At 43.0% G+C, this 19,274-nt stretch overlaps 1 protein-coding gene across 1 annotated transcript in view; it reads right to left on the bottom strand.

Moving 5' to 3' along the window:
* LOC120058514 (probable ubiquitin carboxyl-terminal hydrolase FAF-X) overlaps positions 1–19,274 on the bottom strand; it is a 75,559-nt gene that overhangs the window by 51,121 nt on the left and 5,164 nt on the right. Inside the window, exons 2-13 of the mRNA XM_039007227.1 lie at positions 12,645–12,940; positions 7,557–7,708; positions 6,848–6,927; positions 6,400–6,512; positions 4,532–4,750; positions 3,160–3,275; positions 2,568–2,819; positions 2,212–2,350; positions 1,041–1,193; positions 610–714; positions 263–361; positions 64–171 (exon numbers count right to left, since the gene is read on the bottom strand). Of these exons, the coding sequence (XP_038863155.1) occupies positions 64–171; positions 263–361; positions 610–714; positions 1,041–1,193; positions 2,212–2,350; positions 2,568–2,819; positions 3,160–3,275; positions 4,532–4,750; positions 6,400–6,512; positions 6,848–6,927; positions 7,557–7,708; positions 12,645–12,755 (1,647 nt within the window). The 5' untranslated portion in view covers positions 12,756–12,940. The remainder of the gene's footprint in view (positions 1–63; positions 172–262; positions 362–609; positions 715–1,040; positions 1,194–2,211; positions 2,351–2,567; positions 2,820–3,159; positions 3,276–4,531; positions 4,751–6,399; positions 6,513–6,847; positions 6,928–7,556; positions 7,709–12,644; positions 12,941–19,274) is intronic.

Genomic DNA, 19,274 nt, shown 5'->3' with positions numbered 1-19,274 from the left:
TCTCAATACCTCGAGCCTTGTGGGAAAGCAGTCGCCTGGCTCTTGACTGGTTCCTAGTATTACCTGAGAGCAACTGTAGTCCAGTATCTTGATGTGAGCACTGAGGGCCTGGTCCATGATGTCTACAGGCACGTCATCGCTGTGAGCCAGGTTCCACAATAGGTTCAGCACCTTGTGGTGAGAGGAGTAGAGGAACCTTCAATACTCATATCCAAATGGAGCACAAGAGCTGGAAAAATACATCTCTTTAACCCATGTTCACCTTGTGGGCCATCACTCCATCCTTGTCGTCCTCCGCCAGGCGACGGATCAGTTCCAACAGCTTCTCACGTTGCTTCTTACTGGCATTCGTCCAACTCGCCTGCAGACCACAAACAAACCACCACAGGGGTTAGGAGAGCAATGTGTGTGTGCTTCCTCGTCGGTACCAGAAAGTCCCCACAAGGATAGTAAAACTAGGAAAATGATCCCTTGTGGGATCCCCACAAGGATAAAGGCTATTTTAGGCTTACGGATTACATTTAGGGTTATGAGTTAAGGTTAGGGAAATACATTTTAGGTACCCGCAAGGATAGTGAAACGTGTTGTGTGTGGAGAGAAGTCTCTCACCTTGAAGCAGTCAAAGAGGTGGTCAAGCTGCTCAGGAGAGAAGTCCCAGGCCAGCTTGGCCAGAAGGTCGTGTACGTTCTTCACAATGGCCTCATGTTTACCAGCCTGCCGGTGAAACGTGTCAACAAAAAAATATGTCAGCGATCGCATTGCTGGTTTATCTGTTTTCAGCCTTACATTTCACATAGAGAAGATGCAGGAGCACATAAACTCAATTTGATAGAACGATCCATGCTTAGGTAAGGGCATTTCAGCTAATCAACCCCAAAGACCTGGAAATGCCCCAGTTAAGACATGAAGGATTTCCCATTCTGTTGTAAGAGCTGTTACAGTTCATATCCCCTTCACCTGAACCATGAACAACGTGTGATCATCAATGATTTCTCTTCAAACGCACACACACATGCACTAACAAAACGCATGCACAGTACCTGTGCAGCCCAGATGTTGTCCAGGTCCTGCATGGTAAGAGCTTTCTCCTTGATGACGAAGCGCAGTATCTTCTCTAGTTTCTCTACGTACTGAGGCTGGTGAAGGCTGTCCCTCAGCACAATGGACAGGATGTGGTTCTGCTGGATCCACTCCTAACAAACATACAGATATCTTTCAATCTCCACTCAAACACCATCGGTTCTGCCGACTACGCTAACAGAAACCACACTAAGGTATACTCTCTATACTAGATACTTTGTGGCAAAAGCACTTGTGTAGCGTTAACTTGTTATGGATAACGGGCAGCATTTTCACGTTTGGATGAAAAGCATGCCCAGAATAAACTGCCTGCTACTCAGTCCCAGTTGCTAATATATGCATATTATTAATAGATTTGGATATAAAATACTCTGAAGTTTCTAAAACTGTTTGAATGATGTCTGTGAGTATAACAGAACTCATATGGCAGGCAAAAACCTGAGAAAAAATCTGGTTTGCTTTTTCCGTAAAGTTTTTTTGAAATCTGACACAGCGGTTGCATTAAGGAGAAGTATATCTTTAAATCTGTGAATAACACTTGTATCTTTTATTAATGTTTATTATGAGTATTTCTGTGATTTGATGTGGCTCTGTGCAAATTCACGGGATGTTTTGGAGGCAAAGCCAAATGTAAACTGAGGTTTTTGGATATAAATATGAACTTGATCGAACAAAACATACATGTATTGTGTAACATGTTGTCCCGCGAGTGTCATCTGATGAAGAATATCAAAGGTTAGTGATTCATTTTATAAATATTTCTGCTTTTTGTGACTCCTCTCTTTGGTTGGAAAAACACTGTATGCTTTCTGTGACTAGTTGCTGACCTAACATAATGATATGTTCTGCTTTCGCCGACAAGCTTTTTTTAAATCGGACACTGTGGTTGGATTAACGAGAATTTTATCTTTAAAATGGTGTCTAATACTTGTATGTTTGAGAAAATTGAATTATGAGATTTCTGTTGATTGAATTTGGCGCCCTGCAATTTAATTGGCTGTTGGCGAAGGGTTCCGCTAGTCCTAGACAGGTTAAACAAATACATTTGATTAACTTAATTTTGTGTGTGTATATTCATGTTTGCTGACAATTACAAAATAAAAAATTATACTTGATTGATGGTTAACTCACTGCCATGCGTTCTGCAGTTAGCCACTCCTCCTCCTCGGGGTTGCCATGCCGATGTGTGTAATAGGACACACTGGAGATTACTTTGTTTACTTCGTTTAGTGCATTCATTTTGCCATTAAAAGAGGAAATTTGCAATAACCTGTGGATGAAAACACAATCACCACAGATTACCATCAACAAATAGTTCACATTGGGGCAATTCCTAACTAAAGTCCACGAACATTACTCACATTTTTACATAACTCTCATTGACATCAATACACAATGCGTGCAGGTATCTCAGGTTAGCATTTAGCCAATAGTTACAAAGTGTTTTAAAACAAAACCTTTGACAGTTTGGTCTGAAGCGAACTCACCTAAGAATCATTTTTAACCTAAAAATCTCTAAGTTCTTGACGGTCTCCTCCTGCCCAGGCACCTTGGAGGCCAGGTTCTTCAGTGACTTGATGATCATGGACAGGGCATCATTTTTGGCTTCGTTCTTGGCTTCCTTCTTCAGCTCCTCGTCTGTCAGATTCTCCAGGAACTGAGGAACCATCTCGATGACGGGCAGGAAGTACTTCTTCACCGTGTGCAACGTGAGAAACTCGTAACACTGCCCGAAAGGCCTGGAGGACAAAACAGTCACAACACGTCCAGTACACCATGCTATTCCCATAGCTCTATTGGTTGAAGCATGGTTCTTACAACAGAGTTGTGGGTTTGATTACTCTATGGGTCACATTAAAGCGTCCGCTAAATGACCACATCAATCTAGTCATGAAGACAGACCCCATCACAGCAAGAGCCTGAGGACTTATTTACTGATGACACGGTAGGATGTTAAACACTGGTGGTAAATGGTAGGAGTTAGCTCCATATAATGTAGAAAGCACTGGAGAGCTAGTGAAACGTGCTCTTTAGATGTCACCCATTAAAGTGTGTATGTATGTATATGGGACGACTCACTTGATAAGGGCAGCGATGATCTGGACGTTCAGTGCTTGGCCACTTATGAAGCGATCGTGCAGAGTTTGAAACCCGTTTAACGTGCCGAATTTGTTAATTAAATCCACCAACCAGCCCTGTGAACGAAGAGGGAAAAAAACAAACCACTTGTTAAAAATACATTAAAAAGTAAAAATACTCACCATGCTTCCACTATCCACTCAAGCTGTTTGGCTACACAAATACATCCCTCTAGTCTCAAAGCGGTTACACAGAAAGGCTTAATTGGAGGGAAAATCAGAGGAAAAAACTGCCACAGACCCATATCAGAGGCTGCAGCAGTGTTTGTATTGGGCAGACTGCCACCTACAGCAGACAGTGTTCACATTGACCACCCCCGGCCCACGCTCCATTCATTGCGGTTTTCATAGCAAACTCACTCACTCTCCCTGGCATCGCCTAATCTCATTTAAACTCCACAACAGTGCAGACACCTCGAGTACATCCGCTTGTTTTATTTCCATTCCTCTTATTTCCTACCCAGTCCACAGAGTAGTCATCCTTTGTTTCTGTGCACTGGCCCTAAGGCAAGGCAGCAAGGCCAGAGCAAAGAGCACATTCGTTCCAAGAAAATAAATTGCCAAAGAATAAAAAGGTCTGTTCTCTGGATTTCTGTTGCTACGGCAATTGCGGAGAGTGAATTAGAAAGATTTACCCATGGAGCATCCATCCAGAGGATATTTAAATTTAGACTCAATTCTATAATAAATAAAAACAAATCTGACACTTCTCACTGTGCCTATATGAGATTTGGCTGGGAGAGAAAGAGACAGTTTAGCCAATATCACATCAGTCCCAGGACATCGTTTATTAAAACATCCTCTGTGTATCTTTTTGTTGATCCACCTTGATAGAAGAATAGCCTCAACAGTAAATAAGGGAATTGGCCTTGAAGATAGAGGGTTATATATTTTGCAAACAGACGATATAGACAAACTAAGTCAACATTTCTTTCCTCGGGAGAGTGTTGGAAAATCAGAGGATAGATTATAGGGTCTTGGGGAAAAGTGGGGTTATTTGGCGATTTTGGAAAAGTATCTTTGGGGGGAAAAAAAGGGTGGGTTAAGTTTGGGGCCGATGTGTTGCAGTAACACTCCCCGGCAGTCACATAAGACTCCCTGCCGGAGACCAGGGTTCAATCTCTGTGTCCACCGATCCCACCCTTTTTCTCCCACTTGCTTGTCTCCGTCTCAATAAAAGTGTCAAATCACTGAAAATATATATTTAAAAACAGTTTTGGGTCCTAAATAAGGAGTACATTGATAAAACAGGTGGTTGGACCAGAGTAATAAAAAAATCTTTGGGGGGGGCCTACCTTGAATTCAGACCCTACCTTTGGAGAGCGAGGGTCAGGGGGGCGGGCGAAGAGCTCGTCGTCTGCCAGCTGTGCCCCGGCGGGCACCGTCTCAGAGGGCCTCGTGCCATTGTAGATGTGAAACTTGCAATGGGGGTTGAAGGCCATGGCCAGCAGCTCCAGCAAGGGGAACCAGTCCTGAGAGAGCTTGGCCACACACAGCTCCACCAGCCGGTGGGTGTTGCTGATGATACACCTCTGTGGATCGAGAGAGAGCGAGATCGCTGTAAGCAATCGGCTCCACATAGCCTCATTGAGGGCTTAGGTGGAGCTTCCTCCATATTGAAGCTGCTACAGAGCTATCCTCTTTCTTCACAACACATTCCCAAGTCTGCGGTAGCAATGTATCAACTCAAAAGAGGCCATCATATTTGCAGGGATGCGAGTGGCCAGGAACTATGTCTATTGCAAGGTTTTCCAAAGGAAAACATGGCACCGGACAACTTGACCGGGAAGATTTAAATTTACCGGTCATTTGAGAAACAAGTTTTGGTTTATTTCATAACCATCATGTACAAGATCTTTAAATGTTTTCATTGTATTTTGTTTGGAGTGCTCCATGTGAGCATGTGTCTGGTTTCTCTTTCCTGATAATCGGGGCAGCAAGTAGCCTAGTGGTTAGAGCGTTGGACTAGTAACCGAAAGGTTGCAAGATCAAATCCCCGAGCTGACAAGGTGAAAATCTGTCGTTCTGCCCCTGAACAAAGCAGTTAACCCACTGTTCCTAGGCAGTCATTGAAAATAAGAATTTGCTCTTAACTGACTTGTCTAGTTAAATAAAGGTAAAATAATTTTGAGGGAGCACGTGCGCCTGAGCATGCATAGAAGTAATAAAGTGTTATGTTTATTTATTTATTTTTTTACATCCATTACAAATGATAATAATGAAACTATAGTTTCTCAAAGTAAGCTATTTGAAAAATCTTTCCAACAATCTCCCCCTCGATAATCACAATCCTCGGTGAGAAAGAGCTTATAGGCCTACTGCTGCACTGTCCTAAAGGCTATGAGTTCTATGCACTCATTTCTTTACCCGCCAATGAATCACAGTGTATCAATGTGTCCATAAGGCAGAGGCTGGTGATCTTACATTTTTATCATTTTAATTCAGATTTTTATGATTAACCATGTGACAATGACTTTGAAATGAAATTGTTCCACGAAAATCGCCATAAAAAAAAACCTGGATTGGCTCGCAGAACAGTAGAAACGGTAGGATAAATTGTAAGGTGGGCACAGCATTCAGCTGAGCCTGGGGCTAGAGGTAGGCCTGGGCTGTCAACAGTGGGTGACTCACGCTCCACTGAGAAAGGCTATTCAGTATCAATGTCAGAGTTAAAGAACAGCCAAACCCAAGCCCCTTCCTCCGATGAAAAGAGCATTGATCACCACTGGCATTCTCCCGGTTCATTCTCCCTTCTTTCCTTCAGCACAGGGGCCCAGATAGCAAACTGAATTTAGACTGATGCAGAGGAATATAAGACACCTGCTGAGCTTTCAACAGAGGAGGACAGAAATTGTCGATCAGATCTCAACAGCAGGGTGCTTCTGGTGACATCACTCCCCTTACCAAGGCCCTGTTTGAATACTTCTTCAGAAATGCAGCCTTCCTTCCTTGAGTTAATCACACAATTAACATAATTGGATTGGTGAAAACCGGAGTTACACTGGATAGGTTTCACCAATCCAATTGTGTCAAATGAGTGATTAGCCGAAGAAAGGGACTGGAAGGAGGATGGGTTTTCAAAGTATTGGAAAGAGGGCCCATGACTCCTTGAAAAACGGTGGCCATTGCTTTTGAGAGCACTATCCTGATTAAATGAAATGGAATAAAATAAAAGACTCACATGTATCTCGAACTTCCACCCGCTGACGGCCTCGTCTGTGAGAATCTTGGTGAAAGAGATGGTCAGGCCGTCCCTGAAAAACCTCTGGCACGCCTCACATTTCACATCAAGTTCTAAACAGACAGAAAACAGACAAGAACTAAGTGCATGGAGATATTGTGCTACCACAGATCATTTTTATTTCAAGGGCTACAGGTCAAATATCAATCTAAAGAGAAACTATGCGGAGGCGTACATTTTAATGGGACGTTGACAAAGCGCAATTACACTAAAAGAGAGTCGACCATCAAGCTAGTCTAAACTCCATACACAGTGGTTGAAATACACTGCTGTCAATGCGATTTCAGATGTGTACATAGCCAAGGACAGGCTTTCTATACCATCTTCATTGCCTTAGTTCAAAACATTGAGTAGTAATTTGAGAAATAGAATGAACCAATATTCTTACCCTTTTTACTAAGCTCTATAGCAGCTTCTAGAAGAACCTCCAACTCTCCCTTTGGCAGAACTGGAACCACCCAGCGGGGTCTGGAAACACAAAACATCCACATGAATACAGAAAAACACATTCCTCCTCACAACCACACAGCACTTAGTATCACACAAACGGTGTATTGCCGCTTTCCATGTTATCTGTAGCTTGTGAGGTGTGGAAACCCTGTTTGTTGCTTACCTGGATTTTGTTTTGTTTCTTTTTGTCCTATGTTACTCTGTGTCTGCGTGCCACGTGTTGCTTGCCCTATGTTGCTGTGTCTGCGTGCTACGTGTTGCTTGCCCTATGTTGCTCTGTGTCTGCGTGCCACGTGTTGCTTGCCCTATGTTGTTCTGTGTCTGCGTGCCACGTGTTGCTTGTCCTATGTTGCTGTCTGTCTGCGTGCTACGTGTTGCTTGTCCTATGTTGCTGTCTGTCTGCGTGCCACGTGTTGCTTGTCCTATGTTGCTGTCTGTCTGCGTGCTCACTGCTCATTGTTTGTGTGTATTGTTATTGCAATTGTTTTTAATAACTTGCCCAGGGAATGCGCTTGAAAAATAGCCGGCTGGATAATACCATCACTTTACTTAACTTAAAAGTTGTTGTTTCACTGTCCCTATAAAAATAAATAGAATACATACACCTGTGGTCCAGTTTGACCGTGTGTGTAAGTGTGTGGGTGTACCTGTTGATCATGTCATCCAGCTTGGCCAGGTCTGTGTGAGGGAAGGCTGGCTCCTCCACCTCCTCCTCCAGCTGTGGGGGTCCATCCCCCTGACCCTGCTCATCCGGGGGGCTCACTGGAGAGTTCTCATTGGACGAGTTAGGGGACGACGTCTGAAAACACACACAATATAGGGAAGAAATTCACAAAACATTTTAACAATCAATACCCCGCCTGCTAGCCAACCCATGAGGAAATACAACCAACGTCACGCAGACATAGGATTGGGCGTTACAGTATTTTACTATATACACACACATACACCGGTATTGATGAACGGACCGGTTTGAGTTTTTACTTAACCTTCTATAAGGGTATTTCAATGTTTGGTTTGATAAATGTGATACGCAACTCTGGCACGTGTTATATTTTAATCCGTTTGCTACTTGCAAGTCGCCTCTCCCTCTCCTGCATGCCGCTTCCCACACAAAGCCTTGCCCCCTCACACTCAAGGAGAGTTGTTGCTTGACAATGGAGTCACCAGCACTTCACGTTCACTCTGCATGGTCAGACGCAACAATATGCTGGTGACACGGATACTGCTTTCAAAGCGTCCTATAATCACACTATTAGTTTGTGTATTACAGTCTGCAAACAGCTAGTTTGTCTTTTCTTAGCATGTCGTGGCTAAAATAAATCCTGTTAGCCACTAACGCTAATCGCTAGTTAGCTAGCTGTTAGTATGTATGAGCAGCAGTGGTAGCGGCAGAATCAAGTGTGGTGTGTGTGTGTGTGTGTTGTGAGTAGCAGAGCTGCAGAACTTGGGAAATGTGGGGGTGTGTAGAGAAGGCTCCTTCTGCTTGGATGACCTACATAGCCAGCTTGCCTCTCACGTCTGGGTACGACTCATCTCTAACACCCTCTCGGTCTATATCATTCAGGAGCTTGTGTTCATTGTATCCTCCCTCCTCCATCCCAGTCTCCCTCTCCCGTTCCGCTTAGGTGTGAGCACTGACTGTGGTGTAGTGTTTCCCACAGACACACACGCTTTGTCACCCCCCCCTCCCGCAGGTTAACTCAACTACATGAGTCTCTGTGCTGCTTCTGTGAAACTGTGGGCCACTGATGCAGTAACAGTGTCACACACCAACACTCAGGTCTAAACAAAACATCAATACAGCATTTGTCAAACACTCAACGTATCCTGTGTTATGCTTTCAGAGAGGCTAAAACAGGTTGGATTCATATTTGGAGTTAATGTTCGATGATTCAGGAGAGCTTTACGCCCCACGAGGAGGGAGTTAGTTTCATACCATCTGCTTTAGCAGAAAAATGAGCACAGGATGAGGGGGAATGAAAGAGAGGAGATGACAGGACTCCAGACTGTGACCATTTATTAAAACGTCCTATTTTTGGGGCGGACAAAATCATGAATTTTTCCGACAGTATTAAATTATCCTCATGATTCCTGTAATAAAAAGTGTCTGCCCTGCCACTGTGATTGTACAACATTTCAAAATGAACCTGCAGGGGGGGAAAAAAACTACTTCGGAAGCAACTAGCTGTCCATATTAAAAGAGAGGATGGTCTCAGCTTCCTGTAGGTATAATTTTATTTCTCAATTATCATTATTGAGCTCCAAGCACACTGTTTTACAATCAAGATATCTGATATAGCTTTGAAATACGGAGCTCGCAAAATTCCGCATCGGCTATCGCAACTGCACTAGGCGTAATAGCAACGTTTTTTGGGGGACATTACATTTACTGTTAGATTAATGCATGGCTACTAGCAGTAGGTATTATATTTAGCAGTGGTGTAAAGTACTTCAGTAAAAACACTTGAAAGAACTACTGAAGTTTTACTACATTCCTAAAGAAAATAATGTACTTTTTACCTGTTGTCTGGACCTCTGCTGCCAAACATACCCTCGTAAAAACGGACCGTCCTACCGATCCTCAAGTTCAGCGATGTCATTTACAAAATAGCCTCCAACACTCTACTCGACAAATTGGATCCAGTCTATCACAGTGCCATCCGTTTTGTCACCAAAGCCCCATATACTACCCACCACTGCGACCTGTACGCTCTCGTTGGCTAGCCCTCGCTTCACTCTCGTCGCCAAACCCACTGGCTCCAGGTCATCTACAAGTCTTTGCTAGGTAAAGCCCCGCCTTATCTCAGCTCACTGGTCACCATAACAGCACCCACTCGTAGCAAGTGCTCCAGCAGGTATATCTCACTGGTCACCCCCAAAGCCAATTCCTCCTTTGGCCGCCTTTCCTTCCAGTTCTCTGCTGCCAATGACTGGAAGGAACTGCAAAAATCACTGAAGCTGGAGACACATATCTCCCTCACTAGCTTTAAGCACCAGCTGTCAGAGCAGCTCACAGATCACTGCACCTGCACATAGCCAATCTGTAAACAGCCCATCCAACTACCTCATCCCCATACTGTATTTATTTATTTAGCTCCTTTGCACCCCAGTATCTCTACTTGCACATTCATCTTCTGCACATCTATCACTCCAGTGTTTAATTGCTATATTGTAATTACTTCGCCACCATGGCCTATTTATTGCCTTACCTCCCTTATCTTACCTCATTTGCACTTACTGTATATAGACTTTTTGTTTAATTTTTCTCTACTGTATTATTGACTATATGTTTGTTTATTCCATGTGTAACTCTGTGTTGTTGTTTGTGTCACACTGCTATGCTTTATCTTGGCCAGGTCGCAGTTGCAAATGAGAACTTGTTCTCAACTAGCCTACCTGGTTAAATAAAGGTGAAATAAAAAATAAAATAAATAAAAACTCCATACATTTTCCCTGACACCCAAAAGTATGTTACATTTTGAATGCTTAGCAGGACAGGAAAATGGTTAAATTCACACCCTTATCAAGAGAACATCCCTGATCATCCCTATTGCCTCTGATCTGGCAGCCTCACTAAACACACATGCTTCATTTGTAAATGATGTTGGAGTGTGTCCCTAGATATTCGTACATTAAAAAAAAAAGGAAAAAAAAGGAAAAGAATGGTGCCATCTGACTTGCTTAATATAAGGAATTTGAAATGATTTATACTTTTACTTAAGAATATTTTTGCAATTACATTTACTTTTGATACTTAAGTATCTTTAAAAGCAAATACTTTTGGACTTTTACTCGAGTACAATTTTACTGGGTGACTTTCACTTAAGTTATTTTCTATTCTTTCCGTTACAGCCTTATTCTAAAAGAGATTAAATAAAAAAATACTCAGCAATCTGCACACAACACCCCATAATGACAACGCGATAACAGGTTAAGAAATGTTGGCAAATGTATAAAAATAAAAGCACAGAAATACCTTATTTACATAAGTATTCAGTCCCTTTGCTATTTCTACAACTTGATTGAAGTCCACCTTTTTGTAAATTCAATTGATTGGACATGATTTGGAAGGCACACACCTGTCTATATAACAGTCCCACAATTGACAGTGCATGTCAGAGCAAAAACCAATCCATGAGGTCTAAGGAATTGTCCGCAGAGCTCCAAGACAGGATTGTGTCGAGGCACAGATCTGGGGAAGGGTAACAAAAAAAATTCTGCAGCATTGAAGGTCCCCAAGAACACAGCCCGGACTCCATCATTCTTAAATGGAAGAAGTTTGGAACCAGCAAAACTCTTCCTAGATCTGGCCGCCCGGCCAAACTGAGCAATCGGGGGAGAAGGGCCTTGGTCAAGGAGGTGACCAAGAACCCGATGGTCACTCTGACAGAGCTCCTCTGTGGAGATGGGAGAACCTTGCAGAAGATCAACCATCTCTGCAGCACTCCACCATTCAGGCCTTTATGGTAGAGTGGCCAGACGGAAGCCACTCCTCAGTAAAAGGCACATGACAGCCAGCTTGCAGTTCGCCAAAAGGCACCTAAAGGACTCTCAGACCATGAAAAACAAGGTTCTCTGGTCTGATGAATACAAGACTCTACTCTTTTGCCTAAATGCTAAGCATCACGTCTGGACGAAACCTGGCACCATACCTACGGTGAAGCATGGTGGTGGCAGGATCGAGGGAATGATGAAATGAGCAAAGTACAGAGAGATCCTTGATGAAAACCTGCTCCAGAGTGCTTAGGATCTCAGACCGGGGTGAAGGTTCACAGTCCAACAACACTAAACACATAGCCAAGACAATGCAGAGAGTGGTTTCGCGACAAGACCCTGAATGTCCTTGAGTGGCCCAGCCAGAGCCCGGACTTGAACCTGATCGAACATCTCTGGAGAGACCTGAAAATAGCTGTGCAGCGACGCTGCCCATCCAAGCTGACAGAGGAGCTTGAGGATCTGCAGAGAATAATGGAAGAAACTCCCCAAATACAGGTGTGCCTTGTAGCGTCATACCTAAGAAGCCTCGAGGCTGTAATTGCTGCCAAAGGTGCTTCAACAAAGTACTGAGTAAAGGGTCTGAATACTTATGTAAATGTGATCTGTTTTTTTATTTAATAAATTAGCTAACATTTCAAAAAAACTGTTTTTGCTTTGTCATTATGAGGTATTGTGTGTAGATTGATGTGGGACAAAACGATTTAATACATTTTAGATTAAGGCTGTAACGTAACAAAATGTGGAAAAAGTCAAGGGGTCTGAATAGACCGTATGGAAATTCTGGAACCCCATTTTGACAGTAAAATATAACAAAAATAGCCTAATTGTCACCCCAAAATGCATGACAACCACTGGTTTAGGTTGCATATAAAAATATTTTGAATCATGCATTCCAGCTTGGATATGTTAGATATAACAACAGATTTATCGAATACCATCTCGGTAGTCTATTACACTTCTTAATAAAGCATTGTGAATGACTTCATAAGATGACTCAAATGTATTATATTGTGTGACCTTGAGAAATAAAAAAATTGGGTGTGCCACCAAATCACGGGCTGGTTCCACCAACTGAATAAGTTAGTGGCACCAGGGGAAAATGTTATTCTGGAGCCCTGGATGAGGGGAGAGAGAGAGACAGAAAAAGGAAAGAGGACTAGAAGAGAGAACATGGTGAACACATGATGTTGAGGTGAAGGACAGAGATGAGAGGATGGGACTGACAGTTTCCTGACCTGGTTCTGTGGCAGCGGGGGCTGGCTCTGACTCTGGGCATCGGGTGCCTGGCCCTGGCCCGACTGGCTGTCGTTGCCCCCCACCGGAGAGCCACGCGTGGTGGCTGTCATGCTCGCCACGGGGCAGATCTTGGCAATCTTGGCCTCTTAGGCAGCACTGACCACGAGGGAAATCACAGGAGGCGCCTCAGCAACCTCAGAGGCAGAGCAGAGGGAGGAGAGCAGCGGCCGCGGCACGAGAGAGAGGGACAGAACCACCTGGAGATCTGGACGGGCCGCTGAGACCATTGCATAACCTGGAGAAGAGAGGACAGGGTTAGGGTGTATCATTGGGTTAGTTGTCATAGACAATAAAAATACTGCATGGTGGTCTCACTCACAAAAACGAATGGACGTGATAGGAAAGATTTTAACATGGATCACGTCTACGTTGTGTTAAATACGGTATGTTTCTTTTTTATAGTCATCATGCGTTATCAAATAAGTTGTTTGGTGGTGTCAGTGACCACCTGTCAGGTGAGCCTGGCTCGCTGTGTGTTTGGCTTGGGGATAACAATAAAGAAGACAGTGTACACTGAAATATGATTAAGGCATGTGCATGATATAACATTGCAAGAGTAAAGATAAGCCTTCAATTCTGTCAGTCAAGACACTTTGGGACGTATCACAATGATAGGGAACAATCTTTCGTATTTCCCCCCCAGACACTTGCTTGCGTTCCATGAGTGCAGTTAGAAAACAGTATTGTAGAGGCAATGTGCGGAAGTAAGACTGATAGGCATTACAGCGCTGACGTAATAAGGAACAACGGTACACAGAGGAACCGGTTAGGCCAACACCATCTCTGGCAGGCTGCTGCCGAGTCCGGGTGTTTAATTTCCCATCACATCAGCTGAGAGATTGGCATGTGCTGGTCGTCAGCATGACCATCAGTGAAACACGATAAGACCTGGCTGCAAACTCAGCACTTATTGGCACCACTTACGAGACGTCATAGCAAAAACATACAGGCCTAATTTTCTAGCATTCTGTGCCGGTGTAGTCTTGTATAACATCCAGCCATAGCTAGCCATGCAGGCATTGGAATTAAACAAATGTCTGGTTGTTATTAAGTCTGCGGTAAGAGGTGAAAAGATACATTTACTACGATGATATTGCTACTAACGTACAGCATTAAGTGTAAAAATATAGAAAGATATCAATCCTCAACAGATGGAAAGAACCTCATATTCAGCAGTGAGGCTGCCAACGAGCACTTTCCAAGGGCTGTAGTACAGAGAGAGTAGGCAGCAGCGTCTCCAGTTAAAACAGCATGACATTGACACCATGGGCCTGACTCTGGAGAGGAAGAGGCCAAGACGACCTCAGAGACTGCTAGTATGGCAAGGATACAATGAATGCTAGTAGTGGAAATGCCCTCTATTATATAAGGAAATACCAGGGTTGGGGTCAATCCCATTACAATTCAAAAAGTGAACTAAACTCCAATTAAAATATTAAAAATTCCTAATAGAAACACTGTCTCACGTCAGATGGCGTCACTCCTCCTGGACACTCGTCCCTCAACCAATCTGTCTTGCAGGAAATGGAACTCTTATTGAATAGTGAGCATACACCATTGATTTTTTTTTAACCCAGTTCCTAATTTTTACTATATAACTGCGCTCTTGTATGAGTCCATGAAATATGAAGAATAGTTACCTAATTATTGCAAATGTTTTGACAGTGATTTAATAGTTTGCAATTGTGGGAAAATAAAAACAAACTGGGGGCTATCTCCTCCACAAATTCTGTGCAAGGATGTTGGTCGCCAGGCAGTGCAGTGACTTGATCAGCTGTGTAGCTAACACTAATTGTTGTAGCTAGCTAGTGAACTAGTTACCTAGCTCTTCCTTCACCGACATAAAAAGCTTGCTTAGCCGGTTTAAATTACCCTAAAGTTGTAGACATGCAGTCCCCACAATTAAGAGGAACCAACAGTTATCAGAAATCAGTTTGTAGATTGGCATTTTTCGCCGCAATCTAATCGTTGGGTCAGCTCAGCTAAGCACTAAGTAGGTAGCTGGTTGCATCGTTTCAGTAAAAAAAAAATCTTGGTTGACTGAAATGCATCTGTTCTTTCGACCAATCGATTGTTCTACATTTTTAAGCGTGTATTTTTCATATAGACACACTATGTGTTTTAATAAAATCAACTATGTGCATTGAGCTTGTCTGATGCTTTAAGTTTACGGTTTGATGAAGACAAAATGACTCAAGAGAGCGCCAGAGATCTAGATAACCAGAAGAAAATAACCTTAACCTAACCATTCTCCCGCTCCTACTGGCTTTCGCAGATTCTGCCATTACTCTCCTGAAGATGCCAGTAATAGGCTACACGAGGAATCGGCAACCTTTCTCACGTGGAATGCCAATTTATCTTACCATTTCTACTGATCTGCGTGCCAGTTACGGTTTTCAAATGCACATTTTCTTGGAACAGCTTTATTTAATTTATAATAACGTCTTCATATCTGAAAATCATTGTCATGTGGTTAATCAAAATTCTATCCAAATCTAAATGAAAATGATCAACCTAAAAACAAACTTCTATTGCCAACTATGTAAAAATAGCCTACATAAAGTTTAAAAAAATATCCTATAAATCACATTAGCTACACAAGTTTGCAACGAACTTGAAACATTGTATCAACTATTAACTTGGGTCCGGCCCAAAACTTGCATACAGACACAGCTGTAGGTTATTTGCGCAAGGGATAAGCAGCAGTGCTGGACTTGGGCAGGAGCTCACCGGAGCGGAGTACCGGCACCTCATATTTTAACTGCTTGAGCTCCTGTTCCTCCTATAGAATATTAGCTTGAAAGTATTGTGGATCTCCTGCACCTAAATATAAACAGTACCAGCACCCAAAATGAGTAACGGAACCTATTTCAGTCCAAGTCAAGCACTGATAAGAAGTAATCAGGTAGGCATGTTCTATGATGTTTCCACTGGATCAGAACATAACATGTTTCTCTTTCACGCTGAGAGGTTACTGAAAGGGAGAGAGCTGGAAAGATGTTTCAAATACATTGAGGAACTGTTGTCATTCTCAATGGATGTAAAAACAGACTTCGTTTGCTTGCTGTTTGAGGTGAAGAAAACATTACTTTGAGAAGCTCCACAGGTCAGTGGTTGTGTGTTAAGCCAATCAAAAATACTATGATCCTTAAAAATGGGCACATTTATATGCCTATATTTTTCTTGCAGGCCAGATAGCCTATAGGAATAAATCAAATCAAATGTTATTGGTCACATACACATGGTTAGCAGATGTTAATGCGAGTGTAGCGAAATGCTTGTGCTTCTAGTTCCGACAGTGCAGTAATATCTAACAAGTAATCTAACAAATTCACAACGGCTACCTTATATATACACAATCAGAATATGTACATATAAAGATATGGATGCACGTACAGCATAGGCAAGATGCAATAGATGGTACAAAATTGTATATACACTTGAGATGAGTAATGTAGGACATGTAAACATTAAAGTGGCATTATTTAAAGTTACCAGTGATCCCTTCATTAAATACATTTATTAAAATGGCCAGTGATGAGTCTGTATGTTGGCAGCAGCCACTCAATGTTAGTGATGGCTGTTTAACAGTCTGATGGCTTTGAGATAGCAGCTGTTCTTCAGTCTCTCGGTCCCAGCTTTGATGCACCTGTACTGACCTCGCCTTCTGGATGGTAGCGGGGTGAACAGGCAGTGGCTCATGTGGTTGTTGTCCTTGATCATCTTTTTGGATTTCCTGTGACATCGGGTGCTGTAGGTGTCCTGGAGGGCAGGTAGTTTGCCCACAGTGATGTGCGTTGTGCAGACCGCACTACCTTCTGGAGAGCCTTGTGGTTGTGGGCGGTGCAGTTGCAGTACCAAGCGGTAATACAGCCCGACAGGATGCTCTCGATTGTGCATCAATAAAAGTTTGAGGGTTTCAGGTGACAAGCCAAATTTCTTCAGCCTCCTGAGGTTGAAGAGGTGCTGTTGCGCCTTCTTTACCACACTGTCTGTGTGGGTGGACCATTTTAGTTTGTCCGTGAGGTGTACGCTGAGGAACTTAAAACTTTCCACCTTGTCCACTACTGTCACGTCGATGTGGATAGGGGGGTGCTCCCTCTGCTGTTTCCTAAAGTCCACAATCATCTCTTTGTTTTGTTGACATTGAGTGAGAGGTTATCTTCCTGACACCACACTGAGTGCCCTCACCTCCGCCCTGTAGGCTGTCGTTGTTGGTAATCAAGCCTAACACTGTAGTCGTCTGCAAACTTGATGATTGAGTTGAAAGCGTGCATGGCCACGCAGTCACGGGTGAACAGGGAGTAATGGAGTGAGCTGAGAATGCACCCTTGTGGGGAGTGGAGATGTTGTTGCCCATCTTCACCACCTGGGGGAAGCCCGTCAGAAAGTTCAGGACCCAGGTGCACAGGGCAGGGTCGAGACCCAGGGTCTAAAGCTTAATGATGTGCTTGGAGGGTAATATGGTGTTGAAAGCTGAGCTGTAGTCAATGAACAGCATTCTTACATAGGTATTCCTCTTGTCCAGATGGGATAGGGCAGTGTGATGGCGATTGCATCGTCTGTGGACCTATTGGAGCGGTAAGCAAATTGGAGTGGGTCTAGGGTATCAGGTAGGGTGGAGGTGATATGATCCTTGACTAGTCTTTCAAAGCACTTCATGATGACAAAAGTGAGTGCTATGGGGCGATAGTCATTTAGTTCAGTTACGTTAGCTTTCTTGGGAACAAGAACAATGGTGGCCATCTTGAAGCATGTGGGGACAGCAGACTGGGATAGGGATTGATTGAATATGACTACTTCTATGCGTGCACATCCTTACTCAACATTGAAAAGGAATGCTCCAAACAAAAGACAATGACTACATTTTATTGACAACTTGTAAATGGAATTAAATAAACCAAAACAACATGCTTCTCACAGGTGTAGCAAAGGTCGTGCACTCTGGAAACAATGTGTCCACTCTGACAATGAGAACATGAAGACTGGAATAACATTGAATGCATAAAAAGAAATTACCTTAACCAAAGTAAAAAACATTGTAGATGAGAAACTATAGGAATTAACAGTAAATGTACTACTGGTGATATACAGTGCATTCGGAAAGTATACAGTATCAGTCAAAAGTTTGGACACCTACTCATTCAAGGGTTTTTCTTTATTTGTACAATTTTCTACATGGTAGAATAATAGTGAAGACATCACAACTATGAAATAACACATATGGAATCATGTAGTAAGCAAAAAAAGAAGTGTTATACCAATCAAAAAATATTTTATATTTGAGAATCTTCAAACGAGTCACCCGTGACAACTTTGCACACTTGGCACTCTCTCAACCAAATTCACCTGGAGTGCTTTTCCAACAGTCTTGAAGGAGTTCCCACATATGCGGAGTGCTTGTTGGCTGCTTTTCCTTCACTCTGCGGTCCAACTCATCCCAAACCATCTCAATTGGGTTGAGGTCGGGTGATTGTGGAGGCCAGGCCATCTGATGCAGCACTCCATCCCTCTCCTTCTTGGCCAAATAGCCCTTACACAGCCTGGAGGTGTGTTGAGTCATTGACCTGTTGAAAAACAAATGATAGTCCCACTAAGCGCAAACCACATGAGATGGCGTATCGCTGCAGAATGCTGTGGTAGCCATGCTGGTTAAGTGTGTCTTGAATTCTAAATAAATCACAGACTGTATCACCAGCAAAGCACCCCCACACCATCACATCCTCCTCCATGCTTCACGGTGGAAACCACACATGCGGAGATCATCTGTTTACCTACTCTGCGTCTCACAAAGACACGGAGGTGAATTTGGACTCATCAGACCAAAGGCAGGATTTCCACCGGTCTAATGTCCATTGCTTGTGTTACTTGGCCCAAGCAAGTCTCTTCTTATTGGTGTCTTTTAGTAGTGGTTTCTTTGCAGCAATTCGACCATGAAGGCCTGATTCACAGAGTCTCCTCTGAATAGTTGATGATGAGATGTGTCTGTTACTTGAACTCTGTCAAGCATTTTTTGGGGCTGCAATCTGAGGTGCAGTTAACTCTAATGAACTTATCCTCTGCAGCAGAGGTAACTCTGGGTCTTCCTTTCCTGTGGCGGTCCTCATGAGAGCCAGTTTCATCACAGCGCTTGATGGTTTTTGCAACTGCACGTGTTCTTGAAATATTCCAGATTGACTGACCTTCATGTCTTAAAGTAATTATGGACTGTCATTTCGCTTTGCTTATTTGAGCTGTTCTTGCCATAATATGGTATTTTACCAAATAGGGCTATCTTCTGTATACCACCCCTAACTTGACACAACACAGCTGATTGGCTCAAATGCATTGAGGAAAGAAATTCCACAAATTAACTTTTAACAAGGCACACCTGTTAATTGGAATGCATTCCAGGTGGCTACCTCATGAAGCTGGTTGAGAGAATGCCATTAGTGTGCAAAGCTGTCAAAGGCAAAGGGTGGCTACTTTGAAGAACCTCAAATATAAAATAAACAAATCAATTTAACACTTTTTGGTTACTACATGATTCCATGTATGTTATTTCATAGTTTTGATGTCTTCACTATTAT

The sequence above is a fragment of the Salvelinus namaycush genome, chromosome 13 (assembly GCF_016432855.1).
Source record: "Salvelinus namaycush isolate Seneca chromosome 13, SaNama_1.0, whole genome shotgun sequence".
NCBI classification, from domain to species: domain Eukaryota; kingdom Metazoa; phylum Chordata; class Actinopteri; order Salmoniformes; family Salmonidae; genus Salvelinus; species Salvelinus namaycush.
This window is presented reverse-complemented; position numbering and strand designations above follow the sequence as displayed.